General features: G+C 37.9%; 1 protein-coding gene across 1 annotated transcript in view; it reads left to right on the plus strand.

The window, feature by feature from the left end:
• Nucleotides 1–6,227: 6,227 nt before the first annotated feature.
• The window catches only part of LOC117399214 (potassium voltage-gated channel subfamily H member 2-like), a 161,610-nt gene continuing 145,837 nt past the window's right edge, over nt 6,228–22,000 (plus strand). The window contains exons 1-2 of the mRNA XM_033998262.3: nt 6,228–7,994; nt 10,342–10,572. Of these exons, the coding sequence (XP_033854153.2) occupies nt 7,919–7,994; nt 10,342–10,572 (307 nt within the window). The 5' untranslated portion in view covers nt 6,228–7,918. The remainder of the gene's footprint in view (nt 7,995–10,341; nt 10,573–22,000) is intronic.

Raw genomic sequence — 22,000 nt, forward strand, 5'->3', positions numbered from 1 at the left:
AATTCCATGTACACAATGTTAGAAATCATAAAAACAAAACTTCAACATCCATTTAGTTCAACACTGTATGAATCATGTCTTGAACCATATGTTTTCGAATTCAAACCAGTATTCATTAGACGGTAAATCAAAGAAAAATGGATTGCTAAACTTTAACAGTGGTTTGAATGAAAATAAAGATATCAATTATTGAAAACATATAGGATATATACAGGTATGCTTCAAATAGATTTAGGGGTGATAGCCACGTTTTCCATAAAAAGATAAATTAAGGACATTAAAACAGATATGCTTTTATTTATTTGCTTATTTGTTTACTTATTTACTTATTTATGTATTATATGTAATGCACATTCACATCTTAATTGATTTAACACAGTTATATATGTTCTGTGTGATTAAATTTATATTTTTAGTTCAAACATTTGTAGCTGACATTTATTTAATGAAGATTTAAAATACATATGCATGAATAATTTATTTGTTTATCTATTATTTAACCTTTTAACTATTTTTTTAGCCACACAATCCACACATTTGACATGGACTCTCCCAGTTGGTGTATTAGTACATTACTGTATGTTGCCCCTTCAGTCTATAATAACAAAACAATGTGTTCAGTACCTTGGACAGTTAACCTTGTGACTAATCTGCATGGCTGTTATTGATACTATGGGGCTGATGTAAGGATACGTGCAAAGTGATTTGCGGCTGCACGCGCAAACCATGTGTAGTGGCCGTGAAGTGGGACTTTAGCGGCCACTAAAAATGCAACGTATGTAAAGAATGATTTTCACCTGCCGTTCTGCACCTGCTATCAAATTACCACTTTGCCGTCATTAATCAATTTAAATTATATTGAAATGTATTCAAATGAAGAAAATAGCATGGAATTGGGCAGGGATCTGGAATACTAAGCTGGTGCAAACATTATAATGAGATGTAAGGATTTTGCCTTGCACTTGGGCAATTGCTGACCCTCCAAACACTTTGCACCTCCTCTTACAAGAGTGCAAACCATTGCAGACGCAAGTAATTAAGAGCTGTATAAAATCAAACACCTTCAGAGTGCGCGTGCTAAATAGCCCGATGGACAGGCGACCCTCATTATCATGATTGCGGCTTATTATTTGTGCATGTTGAGTAATTTGCATTGCTCTCAAGCGTAGATAGGCCACAGTGCAAAATAATTGCCTGCCCACCATTAAAATTGGATTTGGCAGCCGCAATTGTTTGCACTGAGCCTATCTTTACATCAGCCCCTATATTAGAACAAAGCTTTTCCAATTTTTTCAGATAGATTTTTCATAAAAATCATTCTTTGCTTTACTTATTTTTAGAGGAATTTACGATAAAACTATGCAATGGCACTATTTCATGTAATTCTACACTGGAAGCAAGCAAATTTTGTATCTACATTCAAAAGCGAATATTTTAGTAGAAACTGACATGTTACCCTGTCCTTATCCCTCCTGCCGTTCTCCCACTCAATCCCACACAAGACAGAGGTGGCCCATTCACAACACCACTCACGCAGCACACAGACTACAGAACAAACAAGCAAAGCCAGCACACACCAAAGAGAGAGATCTAAGTCTCTACACACCCAGGAGAGAGAGATATGGCAGGCGAAGTCGCTACACACCCAGGAGAGAGGGAGGTCCTGCTGACAGGGGGAAAAGGTAAAACACACACAATCACACTCGCAGTAGTAGAACACAATACACATGCCGCACCCACAAAACAGTACACAAACAACTATTTACATCATTTCCCCTTCTCACCCACCCTCTCCCACAGTCCCAACAGTCCATATTGAATTAAAGCTGTTGCAGGTGTGGCTTATCCTGGAACTGAAGTGATATGTTCCTTGTTATGGTTAAATGCTAAACCGGAAGGAGACCTGTATTGTAATTGTGAGTGTTTTGCTTGTTTGTCGTGTCTAAAAATTGTTTGTTTGTTGTTATTAGATGGCTAACACGATCCAAAGCTGCCGCTAAAGGTCAGCACCAAACTCGGACAACACTGCACCTTGTTCACGAATAACTGTATTTACACCTCGAGCACTATAGCACTCACTGTGGACTTGTGTTTGTGTTTTGTGCTACGTGTGGGTGTTTAGGGTGTTATTATTTCGGGACCAACCCGTGGATTAAAACAGAGCAATACACGCAGCTGTACACAGAAGCTTGCTTTCAGTTTATTTTTTTCTTTTCAGTTCATTTTCTGCATTCCTTTTTGATTACAGCATACCTGGTCTCTGAGTCTCTCACGCAAGCAGCTTCCTGCTAATGTACAATACCTAATGCCCCACGGCCTCTACCTCCTGGGAGAGAGCCATCCCTAGTCAATTTACATATTAATTTATTTCAGTTTTAGGGCCAATTTTTAAAACCTGTCTCAAATGTGCACAGAATGCCTCTTTAAATTTTAGAAACTTCCCTTTTTAATTAAGGGGTTGGAATTTTAGAAACAAAGGCAGGTAAAGGTAAACATGTACAATGCAGGAGGCTGAAGGAAATTCCAATGTGGATGCGTGCAGCCAGCAAGAACAGTTTAAGTCCATAGTGTTTGTTTCTCTATCTATTATAGCATAGCAGTGGTGCGTAAACTTTTTCTAGGCTACCGCCTTTTCTTGTGACGCTGTCCCCCGTCCCCCTCCCCATTAACAAACTCATTCTTACAAGTTTTGAATTTGTACTTTCAGATATAGTTTATAAATGTTGAAAACACGTATCACAAATTCAACATTTAAAATCAGTCTATAAGTCTTTTTTTTTTTTTTTTTTTTACACTTGGCGAGTCAACATTTAGCTGGTACGTTAAATATGGGTTTCTAACAAATAAATACATGAATTACATTTTTTTTTTACACTTATGAGTTAACATTTACCTAACAGATACATCTGAAAAAACAGTATCGTTCAGCAATTAAAACTGAAAAAATAAATCTATGTTTTTGCAAAATAAATATTTATTTTGCCAGCTAAATCTGTAGCTAACATACAAATGAGCCCCCGCCCATTCAAGCGTTTGATTTGGCATGTATGCTGCAGAACATACATGCCAAATCTGGGGGACAAAAACACTGTTAAAATATTAGGGTTTTTTTTTTTTTACACTTGGTGTTCCATACATGGAAGCTGCAATTTCGGCTCTGTTCACTGCAGATTCACTCACACTCGCCACTTCAAACATCATTTCTCCGGTTCTACAAGTCCTAGAGTGATCGACAACGGCTCATTTGAAAGGTAAGAAAGTGGACTAATTAGCTGTCATTTATGTATTTATTTAACATTTTATATCCTTAAAAAAAAAAAAAAAAACGTTTTACTATTTTACAGAACTGCCCCTTTAGTCACGCCCCACTGCTTTATAGCTACAAAAAAAAGAAGTGAAGGACAGAAAAGTTATTCTCTTTTTTGTTAAACTAGATTGTTTTGTTCTATTGAATGCAATGGTACTATTGGTCCGTAGAATAAATCTACGAACAAGGAAAAAAAAAATTGTTTTGTTTTGCTATATTTATAATTCTGCTGCTATTGTATATGTAATAGCTGCAGGACTTTCTAGTAAACTAACAACACCACTGACCCATTAACCCCAGTGGATGTCATATTGTGCGCTTGCTAATGCTTTTGTACTTTACTGCCTGGGAATAAAGCTTTTTTTTATGTTTGTGATCCATATTGCATCATGTTGTGTTCTATGATCCCACAGATGTTTAAATGTAAATTAAAATTATCATTAAACTGTGAGATTTAATTATCACTCGCATGTGATTTCTGTCGTTTGGTACAAGGCAATAAAGGTATAAATAGTTTAACAAGCCTCATACATTGAGTACCCTGGTCGTTGTAGAAGAGTGAGTATGTAGGTGGCCCCCAAAATATGGGTCAGCGCAGGGCACCCACGTCCATTAATCCGGCTGGTCACTGGTTTAAATCTTATCTTTCTAACAGGTTACAATACATCAAAATCAAGGACGATTCCTCTGCTTTATCCGAAGTTACATGTGGTGTCCCACAAGGTTCTGTTAATTGGACCCATTCTGTTTGCCTAATATATGCTGCCTCTGGGTGCTGTTATCTGTACAGGTCAACTTTCATTGCTGTGCTGATGATACTCAACTCTGTTTATCTTTGAAGCCAGGTGATACCTCAACTGTAAATGTCCTGAATGCCTATCTTGCAGACATTCAGCAGTGGATGTCTGAACATTTCTTAATGTTAAACCTGGAAAAAACAGAGGTAATGTTCTTGGGATCAAAAAATGTAGATCCATCTGTTATTACAGTGGACAGCTTCCCTTTTGAGCCGAAGACTGCAATGAGAAATCTGGGTCTAATTCTTGACCTGGGTCTAATTCACAACATGATGCTGAGAGACTGATTCATGCTTTTGTATGATCCAGAACTGATTACTGCAATGCCCTGTTTACTGGTGTTTCAAGTTATGTCTTATCCCGATTGACGCGCTTGTGCATAATGCAGCTGATAGGGTCTTAACAAAAAGAAAAAAATATGACCATATCACGCCTATCTTAGCATCCCTGCACTGGCTTCCAGTTCGGTTAAGGATTGATTTTAAGGTCTTGCTAATAACCTACAAAACCATAAATACATCAGTCCCATCTTATTTTTATGACTTGTTGATCCCATATGTTCCCAGATGACCACTCCGATCACAGGACGCTGGATTGCTAACTATCCCAAAGATGATTGGAAAGAATACAGGCGGTAGAGCTTTCAGCTATAGGGCTCCTAAACTTTGGAATGATCTATCTTGTTCCATAAGGGAAGCACCAACCATTGCTGTTTTTAAAATAAGATTGAAGACGCATTTTTATAGTCTAGCCCAGGGGTCTCCTATCTTGGTCCTGGAGGGCTGATGTCCCTCCTGGTTTTTGTTCCAACTGTACCCAAAATTACTTAATTGGACTAATTAAGAGCTTATTAGAAGCTTAATTTGTCCAATTAATTAATTTAATTAACTTTGTATTCCTGTTTTCCTGCTGGATTCTTATCTAAATTGACAAAGTACTGTGTGTTGTTTTGTTTTTTATCACCCTGTAAGGTGCTCTGTGACAATTCTATTGTGAAGGGCGCTATAATAAATAAAGGTTGATTGATTCATTGATGTGTCCAAATTGCATCTGAGCAATGAAACTGCCCTGACATTTTTGAAGTGTTGTTTTCTTTTGCTAAAGTATCATTTTTGATAAATGGATTTCATTTGTCTGTTTCTTCCTCTTAGACCAAATGAAAGATGTCCACTGGACCTGTGGATAGTACCTAATTAGCTTTTTTATGGTGCATATAGTTTACGTTTCGTTAACAGTTGGTTCATATTATATATACTTAGAATTAAACTAATAAAACGGTTCAGTAAAATAAAACCTCGTCTCATTATTTTAAATTATGTAAACATTACGACATTAACATATTTAAAATGCCCTTTAAACAACTGCAACTCCATATGATGTTGGCTGCGGAGTTGACAACACAACACCCAAGTAGGGATCAGATTTTTGCTCTACAGTTTTAACTATTACTTGTAACTGTATATTAAATAAACGTTATAAAAATAAAAAAATAAACACGCATTTTAATATGGGACTACTCCAGCTGTTAACAGTTAATACTTACGCCTGAATACATAATGAAATACACTTTTGGAGAAACAAAGATTAACAAAAAAAAATATTGACAGTTTTAGTACACCGAGAATGGCGAGTAAGGATACGTTGATCTAATAAGCTAGAGCCTGTGTAAGGCACGTTTCAATCATCGGTCATAACAAATATGTTACCAATACTGAAGCAACAATGTAAGAGATGACTCGCAGCAGGCCACAGCTCAGGTAAAGTAAGCATAATGATACACCGTAAGGTGCGGGCAATATAATACGTTTCCATTGACACAGATAGACAGGTAGTCTATCTGCAGTCCAACACGCCTTTTTGGGAAATCACCATTGTGTGTTACACGTTTGATCAGCTTTGTCTTTCTTTTCTGGTTTCTCTATCAGGATACTTTCGAATGTTCACATGTTTTATTACCTTGACAGACTTTAATGTTTATATTGTTTCATGTTTATAAATTAATAAAATACTAAATAAATCATTAAGTATCGAAGGCGTCATAAGCTGTGGATACAGCGAGTGTGGTTGGAACGCTGGGGAGCTGGGTTTTTTTTTTAAGGAAACCTTATAGAAACTCCTCCCTCCGCCAGCCTGTGATGCTCTTTATTGTGGAGTTCTGTTATATCCCAGGAATCTGGACTGCTACACCATGCACAAGACAAAGAACATAGACCAACAAAACGGGATCCCAGCATTGGTGAATGACGGGACTGCATTCTAAATTCTGGAAATTGCACGGATAGAGGAATAAAGAGCGACAGAAGCGTAGGAGCAGCAGCGAGGAAGCAGGCTGAACACATCAACCCGACCGCTCCCTGGAGAGCCTTGTGGTGTGTCTGTCTGTGTGACTAAATAAGGGATGCGTGCATGAGCCTGGTTCACATTCTGGACCATTGTAAAATATACATTTTCCTTTTTAACCTGAGAGACGGAGTACCCGCAAAAGAAACGTATTTAGCATACAACGTGCTCTTCGCGGAGAAAGGGCTTTACATATTGAAAGACGACCTGGTAATAAACCATAAATATAGTTTCCGAGGGGAAAAAATGATGGCTGAATTGACACTTTAATTGACTCCGGAAAGCAGGAACAAAAGCTATGCGTCTGAAGAAGCGCGAGGGCTGATGTAAACAGACATACGCCACCTTCCCCTGGGACTGGGAAACTCTGCAACTGGGCGCCGTGACTTTCAAAAAACCTTTTCCACGCTGCTTTGAAAAAGGGCACATTGCACAATATGGGCATAGATGTAAACCAGTGCAATATGCTGACGTCTGTGAGAAGATGGAAAAAAATTAAGTAAACAAACAATAAAACAAACACGTTTGTCAAAACGGCTCTTATCGATGTAAATTGATTTTTATTTTAAATTTGGTAACTGCTAGTGGTTTCTGGAGGACCTGGATTTTTGACAAGGGTGATAAATAAAATAGTAAGCCGTTTTTGCTAAGAAAAACAAAGTACTGGGACTGACCTTGCAAATTAAATAACTTTGTATTTTTAATTAGACGCTTAGTCATGTACACAGATGAAGTAATAATAACACTCTGATGGTTACAATGCACAAGCCATTTGATATGAAATTGTGCAGCAATAACTGGTAACGCTAATCGCACCTGTGACATTTACTTGCAGGTGAATGGTAAAGCGGTAAGTGAAACGACTGACACCAAGACACTGAGATAATCCGTGTATAGCGGAGAGGATTGGCGACAACAACCTGATCATTAGTTCTCAAACAAGCCAGTGTGTTGCGAGGCTGATCCTGTAGAGCTGATTCTGGGCGTGTGACGAGGGAGAATGCGAACACCGCGATCACAGCTCAAGCCCGTGCCTCTGCTTAAGCAAGTGTATTCTTCTATTCCAGAGTCTTTCACGTGTGGCTGAAAAAAAGAGGCGCCTGTGACACCTGCGCTCAATTCTAGAATATCAAAAATAGGAAATAAATATGTATCTCTGTCAACACTAGAATCTGACAACACGCATGGTGTTTCTCATTGATTTTATAGTGCTTTCTCACTAAAACACACCTGGTTCTTTGTTTTAACAATTTTAATTGTTGAAGTTTTACCTAAAATATGGACATCCTACCCAGGTGTTCGCCAATAGAAATGGATTAACCCTTTCACCCCAGGATCCTCCTGGCACGTGTAAGTGGCAGTACCCTGGAAGAGGAAGTTTAAAGCAGCGAGCAGAGGATCGGAGAGGCTGTGGCGTGACACTTGAGCAGGCAACATCACCTTCATAAATCATAGCCGGGATTAAGGCTACAGGATGCCGGTCAGGAGAGGCCATGTGGCGCCCCAGAACACATTCCTGGATACCATCATCAGAAAATTTGACGGGCAAAGTATTATTATTGTTATTATTATTATTTTTGAACCGACTTTTTTTTTCCATTGTAGGAACTTTCAGGAACAGAGTAGTCTATGGGCTATGATGATTATGGGTCTCTAACACCAGCATCTCTGCTAGGAACTGCAGCCTGAAGGCTATAGTGTAGACAGAAAGAGACATTTTAACAAATGTATTATATAGTGAGACGTTATACATTGTAAACTATTTATAAATCCTCTAAAAAAATAAATACATAAATAAATTCTAACTGCTATGAAAACATGAATATTTTTGGCCAATGTTAGGATTTTAGGATTTTTTTCCAGTTGTCAATTCTCCCCTTAACGTATTCAGTGAATTATTCTGTGGCGATATGCGGCAATGCAATTGACAGTTTTGTGAAATGTGTGACTCTGGCTCTTGTGGTGCTATAAGAAAACATGTTGTGTTACAATGCATGGCATCTAGAGTTATCCGAGTCTTGGAACAGAAGGTATCGAACTGTGTTTTACAATGTTCTGTCTATCCGACTAGGAAATTACTTTATGAGCATCAAAAGAAACTTATAACTTATATTTGAGCATCAAAAGAAACTTAGCACTTATTTGGATACAATTCACTAGCTGTAATGAAAAAAATGACAAACTCTGTTTTAGAGCAGGTGCAGTGACTTTTTATTGTGATGATTAACAATTGACATCACGAAGATGCGGCAAAATGATCTGTCGATCTTGGGCAGGGGTTGTGACTCTTGGTCTCCCAGTTTGTGGCCTGTCATTGACAGTGGTTATACACAGTCTCGCCAGGTTTGAAATTGCTGGCTGTGAGCACCCAAGACGGCGAGTCACAATATGCTGCCCGAGTCCAGCCTCCAACATACCGATTGCACGAAGTCGCTGCTCTCTTGACAGACGTGTCATATTGTTTTTTTTTCTGTGATTTTTCTTTATTGCTTTAATTCAAGCTTGCAATTCAACAATTGAAATCACTCCATATACAGTGTCCAATCAATTGTCTCACTAATTAGGTGATTAAGTGCAGATGCTGCAGTCACTCAAGCATGTCATGGTCAAGGATGAATGATCGAGTGATTAAAAAGAAACCAAAAACATTTTGTCAGTGTCCATTTATATACCTTATTTTTTTCGAAAATAAATGTGTTATAATAGTGATAAGTTTATTTTGATGCTCGGTATATAAAACGACTAGCTTATTCACCCCTAGATTGGCTTTTTATTATTATTATTATTATTATTATTATTATTATTATTATTATTATTATTATTATTATTATTATCGTCAGACATGTTTGAGTTCCAGCACCTGCTCAGCTTGATGAATACATGTTTTAATAAGTTCCACTGGCCAAGTCCTTACTGAAGCTGTAAAGCATCTAGTCACCACCCGCCACTGCACCTGCAGATGTTCTTTATTTTATGTATGAAATTGTGAATATTTACAACAGGAATTCCTGGCATGTAAACAAGATGTTCCAAATCCAGTGTGCGTTTTTTTTAAATTTTTTTTTTTAAACAAGTATGTGGAAGTGGAATATGCTTATTCATTTACTACTTTTTAAAATAGTATGGGCCGTTCCAGCTAAACTGGATTGCATTCAGGTATTTCCAGATACACGAGCCACATGTGATGGTGAAAAGGGTTCCATGCAGAAGAGCTGTGTAACTCATACAGCCCCACATGGGGAGAACTTGTCTGAAGTTTACAAAAAATACCAATTTGATGGCATTTGACCTAATTTACCTCAGTGTTGGGAATGACCAAGGCTCACACTCCCTCTCTTCTGTAAAATCAGCATTAGTTTTGAAGGTTGTTTCAGTGGCTTTACAACTGAAAATTAAGATGTTGAACAATCCCCTCTTGTTCCACTTGCACTAAACTTATTGAGATACTGGCTACCTCTTTCTGAGGTACTTGTTCATGTTTCAGTGTTCCACCTTTATTATGCCTACAGAATAGAACATTCCCTTGTGAGAAGTAGACGTATTAACTGTGTGCAGCTGAATGTTTTGGGATGCAAAATGGAAGAGTACAATTCTACAGTTCTGGTTAGACAGCAGCTGCTGGGGCTGATTTTATATAGGATGGGAGTGAGTGAAATACTGACAAAAAACTTTCTGGACCTCTCTCTCTCTCTCTCTCCCCCTCCCTCATGCTCCCAGAATGAAGTATTAGTGAGGGTTCTTCCCTATTGAGTTTGAAAAGTAGTATAAACACTCTTATTTGACAGTTTCACAAGATAACTTAAGTGCTGCTCTTGCATTTTGATAGTGGTTTTACTCAATAACATCTTTATATGTGCCTAAATGTAAATATCCCCTTTGCTTTCTCACTTTCCTTAGGTCGTAAATTCATCATCGCCAATGCACGAGTTGAGAACTGTGCCATAATCTTCTGCAACGATGGCTTCTGTGGCATGTGTGGCTACACACGGGCAGAGATCATGCAGAAACCGTGCACCTGTGACTTCCTGTACGGGCCACAGACTAAGAAGAGATCCATTGCACAGATTGCACAGGCCCTGCTGGGTTCCGAGGATAGAAAGGTGGAGATTATCTTCTACAAGAAAGACGGTAGGGTCAGCATGTATACTTGCATTGTTGTGCTGGGAGTAAGGCATACTGATCTCTTCTTAGGGGCTAGGCGGGAGCTAGCAGATTAATAAAGATCTGTTCCTTTGGGGAGGTTGTCTTTTTAGAGAGACAACACTGTTGTCAATTTATATTTAATACTATGAGTTTAAAAGGAAGAAAGATGTTTTCTGAATGTCTTTCAGAAAGGGAGATCTCAGATTTTAGACCGTATATGTTTTTAGACTGCTGATTTTTCAAGCACTATCAATAATGTATGTAACTGAGGAGAGATTAACACAATTGTCAAAGCTCTATACTGCAAGTCATTAGAACAACCCTAACTAAGGCACTTCATTTAGGGGCTTGTATTTGCTTCAGCATCCCATGAGGAGTGCTTGTAAGAAGATGCCATTCTATAGCTTCTTAAAACTCTAACCACTTCTATTTCCAACTGCATATTTTCAGGGTTTTATAAACCTTGCAAACAGTGGTAACGTAAGGGGGAGGCGAGGTGTGGCGGGCACCTCCACTAAAATTTCCACCAAAAACTACATCTCCCAGAATACCATATCTTCAGTTACTAGGTAACCATATGAGGAAAATCCTCCACAGCAAAGTCACTGGTTAGCCTGTGACCGAGTGCTGTTGTTGCAGTGACGTGTGGGTAGTGATGTCACGAACCAGGAAGTAACCAAAAGCAAGAAATGGCGGATGTGAAACTGAACGCAACGGTGCTCAGCGTTTTATTAAATAATAAAATAAACAAAATATTTAATCAACCAACAAAACAAAAAGGTGCGTTGGCCAAACAAACAAACCTAACAAGTATCGTGCTGGTTTTTAGCCAGCATGTATATAGCAATTGTTAATTCTCTTTCTGCCACAGACTTACGCCTCTCCTCCGACACTCTCTTCCTTGCGCAGACAGCGGGAGGCTTTTATATTCTGGCCAAGGGGTTAACTAGCTGTTAATTGAAATGTTTTTGCTTACGATTGTAAGTCGCCCTGGATAAGGGCGTCTGCTAAGAAATAAATAATAATAATAATAATAATAATTATCTTATTACCCCTCGGCCACAGTCTGCACGAGTTTAGTAAGGATGCGTGACTGTCAGCTAGTTAAATAATCAGTAGCTGATCAGTCACGCATCCTCACGAGGTTTTTAAAATGCAAAAACAAAAACAAAAACAAATAAGTGGCGCTTCGCTGTAATATAAACATAAATCATAATATAAATTAAATAATAAACAAAGGGGCGGGACACTCCGCCACATAGCCCTATTACCTTTACTGCCAATCAGAGTAAGACAATTTCAAAGCTACTCTAGTCATTGGGTGATTATTTACAGGTGAAGTGGCGATGCATGTTTGGGAGAAAAGCTCGAGAGGATCAGGTTTGTGGCCGAAAATAACGGTCACAGAAAGGGATAGGGTAAATCTCATTTACTCGTGAGCATGATGGAAACCGCATTTCATGTGAAAATGTTAACAAGCTCTTAAAACTGCCGGTTTTCAGCCGTGGAGAGCTGCAGTAGCTGGGTTAGACAGTTTCATTATGTACCTCAGGATTAATTGTTTTCTTTTTTCTTTAATAAGTTGTGTGATAAATTAATTGAAATGTTATTCACTACTAACAATATGCCACCCCACCAATGGACATTTGAAAAACAGTTTGGACTTGAGCAGTAAAACACATTATTAAACAACCAGGCACAAGGCATGTACAAATCACAGCTTTATTACATGAGCTTAACACTATGCTTTATGTCACCTGACAAATATGGATTTCCAGGTGAGATTCTCTCTTGTACCTGTTCTCTGTGCATGGAAACCACATTTTCCAGAACTATGCATGCCTAATTTGCATATCGACCTTCTCCTTTCCCCTTCATTTGCATGACATCAGGTAAAAAGAGTAAAATAAACTAAGCTAATGGAAACCCGAAATGTACAGGTCCATTTTTCACTTGGCTCGAGCACAATGTCTCAAGTAAAATGAGAACACACATGGAAACGCCCCCATTGTATGTAGTGATGGTCATTTGATTGAGAACAAAACTGGACCAGTATGGGAGGACATTATTTAGTACACGTTTCAAATATTTACTACAGATATTGATTTGGATGAATCAGAATTCATAAAATAGTATGTGTTCTAAATAAATGTAAATAACCTACTTATTTTTTAGTTTATAGTAATACCTAGTCATGCCAACGCAGTCGCTTGTAATGACTTCACATTCAAAGCGTAATTACAAAAGTAGCCAGTCACCTTTGGGATAACATCTATTCAGACATGAAACACACCTAAAACAAAATCGAGAATAAGACAAAAATGCAAATATTGTGGCAACGGCAAGAGATTTTCTTTTATGATGCAAATATAGATTTGCTGAGTGCTATTGATTTTAAGTGTTACCAGCCCTGATTTCTTATTTTTTTATTTATTTATTTTCTCGGTTTAGCTATTGTATGAATTTTATGTACTGTACAAAACTATAGCAGTGAATTGCACCCAATGTTTAACTTTTATATGATGATTAGGTTATGATTTTATAGTTATTTGAACTGCTTCAGAGTTGTTACGGAGTCAATGAATTGAAGACAAAAACATGTTCCAGTTTTTCACTCTGGAAATCTGGTAACCCTATGCCGACTTGTACTAAATGTGTTTTTGACCTGATGGGCCTTCCATAGACCCGTGACTTAACTTGTTTTGCCTTCAGCAGAACAGTCCGCTGCCTCGTTTTTGCAATGTGCTTTTTAACCAGCGCTCCATTTACCGGTAGTCATTTTATGCTGTGTTGTCTCTTTTTAAAGTTTATAAGTAAAAGCAACTCCCAAAGTCACTGTTTGCAAAATAGCAGGGTCTTAAATATATTTTTTTTCAATACTGTTTACTGTCCTCTTGCTGCAATAGACTGTCTTGCCGACTTCTACAAACACATATCATGTGCATGTGCTTAAATTAGGCGTCCTTGCATTCTTAGAATATCTCTGCAGGATCTTTTCTGTACTGAAAGTACAGAATATGTGGGAGCAACTTGGAAAATGCATTGAAATTCAAGCCCTGCCACGTTGTTTTTATTTGCAAATTATGTTTGCAAACAGTTTGATCTGTTATGACATTAACGTGTTAAAGAATATTAAGAAATGCATTGTTACCTTTGCTGTGTCCCTCGTTGTCTGTATGGCTGTGTTATATTTTTAAACCTATTGATGACTCTTTTAAACATTTGAATCAGTCTTCATAAGTCACAAATGACACGTACAATACATTTCTCAGCATTTAAGGCCGCTACACATCAGACACATGATACTTTCACAGCAACATGACCATACACACCTGAAGCGACACTAACGTGATGCGACAGATTTTGAAACTATTAAAAAAATGCTGTTGACAAAACGATGATCAAGACTGTTACATATTTGACATATTTGTGGAAATTTGAGTGTTCTCTGATTAGTATTTCAACATATGGTAATAAATCACACATACCAGGCTTATCCAGTTGTTTCGAAATGGACTCCCATATATTGTCTTTCATCTCAATTATTGAAGCTGTTCGTCTAATTCCCTACAAAATCGCAAAAATAGGATTCAATCCTATTTATTTTGCGTCCCCTGTCGTGTCGACTGTGGTGTGAATGATACCTGTCAAGTATAGGTTCTGTTAATTTTGTCGCATCGCTGCACATTTTGTCTCAGAGCACCAGCATTAACTGAATACACTGGTTTGTTTGTAAGAAAAAAATAATTCTCTTGGTGAATGTTACTGTGTAAAATGTTGAAAAAAAACAATTTCCTAGTTTATATACCCATCTTACCTGTGAATAAAAAAATAAATAAACTATCAGGAATATGGTATGGACAACATGGGATGCAGGAAAGGTAAAGTAATGTGTTTCTTCTAAACACTGCAGGGAGTTCTGTGACACTTAAAGCAAGGAAATCCAGCTCACGGCAGACTATTTCAGGTAATGTCACTGTTCTGTTAGGTGTTGTCTTATGACAAGCGTGTAAGTTCCAAATGTCAGATGCTTTCAAAGAATGAGACTTTTGCTGGAGGGTGAATGTGAAAGCTGCTGATATAACAAAACCAGGAGAAACATTTTGCAGAACAGTCAACTGCCTCCTGAATATAGTATTTAAAAAAAAAAAACAATTTACCCTTTTTAATGTAGTTTGGAAGAATAGTTGAAGGCTGCTATTGTTATTATTGTTTTATTATGTAGCATTAATAACACCACAAATAATTCTAATAATCCAAAGTGAAAATGCCCTTTGATGAATAAAACAATCTATTTTGTCTGTGTGGATCACATTACATATAGTAACTCTTCATCTATCGATGAGTTAGTTGATATATATACTGAATATATATAACTGCCATTTAGCAACTACTCTTGAGACTGTGGCCCCAGTATTGCCCCTTGGATTAACAAGACCATCTGTCAAATGAGGTTGTCGCAAGGCAGAAAGTAAATGGAGAGCTACAAAATTACAAATCCATTGTGATATTTTTAAACAACTTTTATTGAAGTACAGCAAAGCTTTAAGGTCAGCAAGATGCACTTATTTTTCTAATCTTAGTGAGGTAAATAAGAATAACTCAAGTCCTTTTCTCAACAATCGATAGGCTAGTTAATCCCAGTTATACAGGTTGAATCAGTGATGGACTTGTTTTCTTTAATCAACTTACAAGAGATAAATACGATAATAATGCAGATGAAATCTGCTGCTTGCTCTTTTTAATAGTTATCTGTCAACAGGGATATTTCCAGCTGCTTCTAAACCCCTACTTAAAAAATCTAATTTAGATAGGTCTATAATTACTCAGAATTGAACTATTTCAAACCTTCCTTTTTTAGCCAAGGTTCTTGAAAAGGTGGTATTTAAACAAATTAATAGTTTCCTTGATAGTAATACTATTTTGGAGAAGTTTCAGTTAGGGTTTCGATCAAATCATAGCACAGAGATGGTTCTGGTTAGGGTTGCAAATTACCTACTTATGTTTGCAGATTCAAATGCTATATCTATTTTAGTCCTTTTAGACCTGACTTCTGCATTCGATACTGTGGGTCATGCAATTTTAATTAATCATCTTAAAGAATGGATGGGCCTTTCTGGAACTGTTCTGAACTGGTTTAGATCATATCTAATCGACAGACGGTACTTTGTTTCCTTGGGGGAGTCTGTGTCAGGACTGGCTAATATTATATATGGTGTCCCTCAGGGCTCCATTCTTGGTCCTGTTATTTTCCTTATATATGTTACCACAAGGTGAGATTATTCGTAAACATGGGGTGACCTTTCACTGTAATGGTGATGACACACAACTCTACATCTCTGTTAAACCTGGTGATATCAGTGCTACTACAGTGTTATTTGAGTGTCTTGCTGATATTAAAAGTTGAATGTCTCAAAATATTCTGTAACTAAACCGAGATAAGACAGAAGTCTTATTAATGGGTTCTCGGAAACAGATAGAGTTGACAAAAATAGATTTGTATATCCTGTCTTCAAATTTGAAATCCAAGGTGAGAAACCTGGCTGTTATATTTGATTCTGAGCTGAGCTTTGAATCTCATATTAAACAAATCATCCTGAGAAACATTGCTAAAATTAGATCATTTCTTTCCTTGTCTGATGCCGATAAAGTAGTTCATGCCTTTATTTAATATAGATTGGACTACTGCAGTGCTCTGTTTTCTGGTCTTACAAGTCATGCTGTGTCACGTCTTCAGCTTGTGCAGAATGTAGCTGCTAGAGTTCTAACTAAAACAAAGAAAAGGGCACATATTACTGCTGTGTCGGCCTCACTGCAATGGCTTCGTTCATTATAGGACTGATTTTAAAATTCCATTACTAACATTTAAAGCACTTAATGGCCAGGCACCGTACTATTTAATTGAGATGTTAACTCCATATCAGCCTGCACATACATTGAGGTCAGCTGACAGTGACATGCTTTCTGTTCCGAGGGTAAAGTGCAAAAGAAACGGAGAGGTTGCTTTTTGTTCTAACGCTCCCAGACTGTGGAACTCGCTGCCATTCTCTGTCAGAGATGCACCCTCAATGGCAATTTTTAAAACAAGACTTAAGACAAATTTGTACAACATAGCTTTTTTAAATTGAATGTACTTTTAATGTGTGTTTTGTTTCTGCTGCCTCTAATGGTTCAAATGAATGTTTTCTTCTGGCTTGTATTAGCATGAAAGGTGCTATCTAAATAGTTTATTATTATTATTATAATTATTATTATTATAGTATTATGGGGAAGTCAATCTTTGTGCCTTTTTTACATGTAGAAATTCTTCATTTTAAATGGGTCTGCAATGTTCTTGTTGGTCCTGTAACATAGGAAACACAGGTTTCGTGTTGGTGGCATATAGATATTAATTGCTAAACCTGCATGAATTTTGAAAAAAATAGACAAAAAACTTAATCAGTTGAAGTGATATAAAGTGAATACAGTGTGTGTGTGTGTGTGTGTGTGTGTGTGTGTGTGTATGTGTGTATATATATATATATATACTGATGCACAAAAGAAACGCAACCCTCGGGTCTCAAATATTTTAAACATAGATGCGAACAAAAATATGAAATGTGACACACTGTCAAAATTAAAACATTACAAAGTTAGTATCGGGTATGACCTCCCTGAGTATTAACACAATCCTGGCAGCGTTGACGCATAGACCCGATCAGCCTCTGGATAGACTGCTGTGGGATGTTCCGCCACTCTTCCTGTGCAGCCGCAGCCAGCTGGCGAAGGTTGGCACTGGCGATTTGGTCCCTATTGATCAGGAGAGAAATCTGGCCACAGCAAGACCTCAACATTGTTTTCTTGAAGTCGTGCAATTGAAACCCTAGCACTGTGTGGTCTTGCATGGTCCTGCTGGAAAATCGACACTTCCGGATTGGTTTTCAGGAACGGAAAAACTGTTGACTCAAGGACTTTGTCAATGGATCGCTGAGCAGTAAGGTTGTCCTCAATCTGCACCAAAGGTGTTCTTGTGTTAAAGGAGATTCCTCCCCACATCATCACACTTCCACCGGTTGGCTTGAACAACGCAACAGTCAGCATAACACTCACCACGACGTCTCCACACACATTGTCTTCCGTCAGGTCTGTCAAAGGCAAAACACTCTCTCTGCCACCGCCTCAGATGTTCTCCGGCCCACAGAAGATGCTGATTTCGTCTCTCAGCTGTCAACATTTTACCCCTGAATGGCCTCCAAACATGCCAATAATTTTCATGCAGACGACGAGCTACAGTCATTCTGCTGATGCGCAGGTTATTTCTTCCTGGAATCTCTTGTACTGTAGCCACTGCAGTCCGAAAACACTTACGCAGATGGATCAGTTGGATGTGATGGTCCCGGGCCAGTGTGGTGACCCTCAGCCTACCAGGATGTGGCCTGTCCCTCACAGAGCTGCAACCAGGCGATCTTCATTACTCAAGCAGTGCACGGTCATATGTTTTCTCTGTTCTTCCATTAATTAAAATAATGTTTTTTCGAATGGCTATTTATACAGATTTTTAAAAGACTAATTTTGCTAATTTTAACTCAACTCAAATACCAAACACTGAGCACCTGCCGTTTTTATGAAATCACATGACTTGAGCTCAGTATTTTGTTATCCCAAGGAACAATACTACTCAAACAATCAACAAACCTATCTGCTCACTATTTAAAATGTAAATAACATTATGTATGTGCCCAATGAGCTATAGATGTAAAACCTGGACTGTTGTGTTTTCATTGTGCATCAGTGTGTGTGTGTGTGTATATATATATATATATATATATATATATATATATATATATATATATATATTATACACATATGGCACGGGGTAGGATAATTGATGGTCGCTATGTATCTTCACCTTTCCTGTCATCTGTTATTCAGCACTAACGAGCTCAACAAGAGACAGGTGCCACGGATCAACGCACCTGTATAAAATATGCTCTGACCGGCAAACTGTGACAAACAAAGTGTAGTAGTGGAGAAAAGGACTTGGAGGACGGCAGTCGTACAGCGAGTGAGCGAGAGAAAGAAGGACAAAGAAACCAATAAACAAAAAAAAGATTTCTTGGCTACAACTTTGGAACGGAATTGGACCTCAAGTAGTGGATTGGACTATTGGACTGAATGAGTACCCGAACCCGGTAAAACAACCCTTTTCTGAAACTGAACCACGAGACTGCCAATGATTTGTTTGTTTTTGGTTACTTATACGAGTTAAAGATTATTTTCATTTTGTTTTATTTTCTTTTCATTTAAAAAATAAATGTAATCTGCTGCCTTACTGGAAGGCTATATAACTGTGGCAAATAATTAAATATACAGACACTGTGCTGTTGAAATCGTATTACAATCTCTCTGTGTGTGGTGTTTTGCATCTTACCACCTGTCTATCACAATCTATAATTACCCCAACCCTGCGCAATATTACAATATATATGTATAATGTATGTTAAGCAGTTAAGCTACAGTGAAAATATATTATATCAGCAGTAGGAGAATAGTGTATGTTAGGTTGCAGGTTGAGTTCACTATAGCAGCTATTAAAGGTAATATGTATTTCCAATGATGTCAAATTGCAGTTACACAGGGGACAGAAGTGGTGTTGCGCTGCATTACCAAGGGAATGTTTACACATGGACACACAGTAAACATGAGCCCCGCAGAGGCAGCTGTTTGATTTGTAAATTTATTGTTTATGCAGATCTGCACTGCTGCCCATAATGCCCTTTAAACAATTTTCTATTAGATCTTTTATTAAATGTTTTACTGAGGTAAAGCAATAACAATAGTGGTATTGCGCGTGTGTGCATAAGTATATGTGCATATATAGAATATATATGTGGCACTTTTGTTAGTGCTGCACTATTGCGAAGCAAGGGTGTTGGCTTTAGCAGCAGCAATGTATATTCATAGACTGAAGACTTTTAAAGACGGCACAGCTTGCAAAACCATAATGCACAGCTGCACTGCTGATTAAAGTCTGGTACGGTGCAATGATGCATGTGTGTAAAACCAAAAGAAGACGTTAATGAATCCCTATTTCTAATCGTATTGCTGCTCCTTTTGTCTTCTGTCTCTGTAATCACTAAAAAGCGTTTCCTTTATTTGAGAGCATGCACCTTTCGGTCTCCCCTTTTTGAGGGTTTAAAAATATTGAGTATCTGTGCATCATTTAAATCACAATTATAGGCACTGATGACGGAATTCACCAAACTGTTGGTTTGTTGTACTTGAATCCAGCTGGTTCATGTGTTTCCAGTTTCACAGAGTGGTATAAACTCGTCCACACACCATTCCATGGTGTCGCTATTGTTGTAGTTGGGCATTAAAATAAGTGGCCCACAGCTCCACTTGAGGACAAAAATGGAAATTGCAGACTTAACGTGAGTGCAAAGTTGGACCACAAACTTTAACTAAAATGCAAAATCAGAGACTATTTTAGTTTTAACTATTTCAGTAGTGATTTATTTTTTTGCTCCCAAAACAAGCAAGCATGACATCCCATAACTGAACAAACTACCCGTGTACATTCCATGATCTCCTAATAACCTCTACATGGTGAATGTATTTCGCATAAGGATGACTTCACAGCTGCAATTACAACACATAGCAGAGTTTAAATTAAACATGTTTGTCATTTTAATTATATGCTCACTCTTGCCATATGCTACTGTTTTAAAGAGTAAGTAGCGGGGTTCAGAAAAATATAGCGTTATACATTATCTGTTTCAAAGCTCTTTTCAAAATGTCTGCTCTAGTGCACTAGAGATCTGTTTGAGATCTGTCCTCTAAATCACTGAAGGAAGAGCAATTACAAAAATTACCAACAAATGCTCGGGCTTTTCTGTTCCATACCACATCATGGATCGTTATTGCTGTGTTACCTTTTTGACAATGTGGGCAATAATCCTTACACTATCAGTGCACTAGAGCAGACATTTTAAAAAGAGCTTTGAAACCGACATTAAAGTTAGAAGTGTAAAAAGCTGTCAGGATATTAACAATGACAAGAAAAATTGCATGTACATTATTTAAACAGGTGTAGCAACATGTGGGGATGTGTAACACTATATTTTCCAGAACCCGGCTACTACTGTCTTGCCAAAGAATTATATAGACACATTAGCGCTGCATCACTTCAGGAAGTACGGTACTTTGTATTAAATACCCTTATGGGATTGGCTGTACCTTTCATTGGCACAATGTTTTGGTTTATGTATTGCAGCAAAACTCTTGCCAGCAGCTTGTTTCTTTAAGCACTGTTGGGTGTATGCCATCCGGACCAGAAGATTTGTGAGGCTTGTGAGGCTTGTGAGCCCTCAGTCTTCTTCGTACTTGGGTTTGATTTGCACTAAGTGTGTCTAGGATTGTTTTGAGGATTAACTGGTTCAGAGGGCATGTTCTTGACACCCTCGGTGGTGAAAACTTGTACAAAGAGGTCATTAATATGTTTGTTATTGCTCTGCCATCCTCCTCTACATTCCCCATGTTATCTCTCATGCTATTGTCTTCTTCCTTGACTGTTCTTTTACTGTTGTGGTATTTGAAGAAATGATTGTGGTTATGTTTAATGTCCAGAGCAATGTGGAGTTCTATAGTTTTTTTTTGTTTTTTTTACCTGCGCAAGCACTTCCTTATATATATTTTATTTTCTTCTGTGGTTTTATTTATTTATTTTATTTTTTTTGTACGCTTGGGTGAACTCCATCTTCTTTTTGATGCTTTGTTTATGGAGCGAATAAACCATTTTGGTGACTGTTAAGTTTGCACTTAAGTTTTTCTAGCGTGATGTCTCTGAACTTTGTCCATCTACCTTCCACTGTATTCTGTTTACCATTCCCCCGTGGTGTGTTCTATGATGTCCTAGTGAAATAAGGTGCTTACATTGCTGCGAAATTTTCATCCCTGCTCAAAATGTATTTAAGTATCTTGGATAACTTTCCAAATGATCCTCCTTGGCATATTAAAAGGCTCCCCGAGTAGTTTCCCCAAGAGTTCTCCCTGTCAATATTGTTAATAATGCTAAGAAAGCAGTGGAGCTTCAACATCAAGGCAAGGTCAACATATTCAGTGGGAGCGGAAGGAGTGAGAGGTAACATGACATAATGGTTACTTTTGCTTTTTGAAGACTCCTGTCCAAAAATTTAAAGACATGAAGGATTTAGTGAAAGCATTATAAATTGATAGTGACTTTGAGTAATCCACACAAACCTCAGCCCCCAGTCTGTTTTTGCAGTGGAGAGAATCTGGCAGGAGTGCAACAGTTTGATTCCTGTGTAGTCTGTAGCCATATCTCTCTGTTTATTGCAGGACCTGACAGGTGGACACTGAGCATGGAAAACACACTCTGGAGTTGGAGGACCTACATACACAAAGACTTCTT

This window comes from Acipenser ruthenus, chromosome 4 (genome assembly GCF_902713425.1).
Source record: "Acipenser ruthenus chromosome 4, fAciRut3.2 maternal haplotype, whole genome shotgun sequence".
NCBI lineage: Eukaryota > Metazoa > Chordata > Actinopteri > Acipenseriformes > Acipenseridae > Acipenser > Acipenser ruthenus.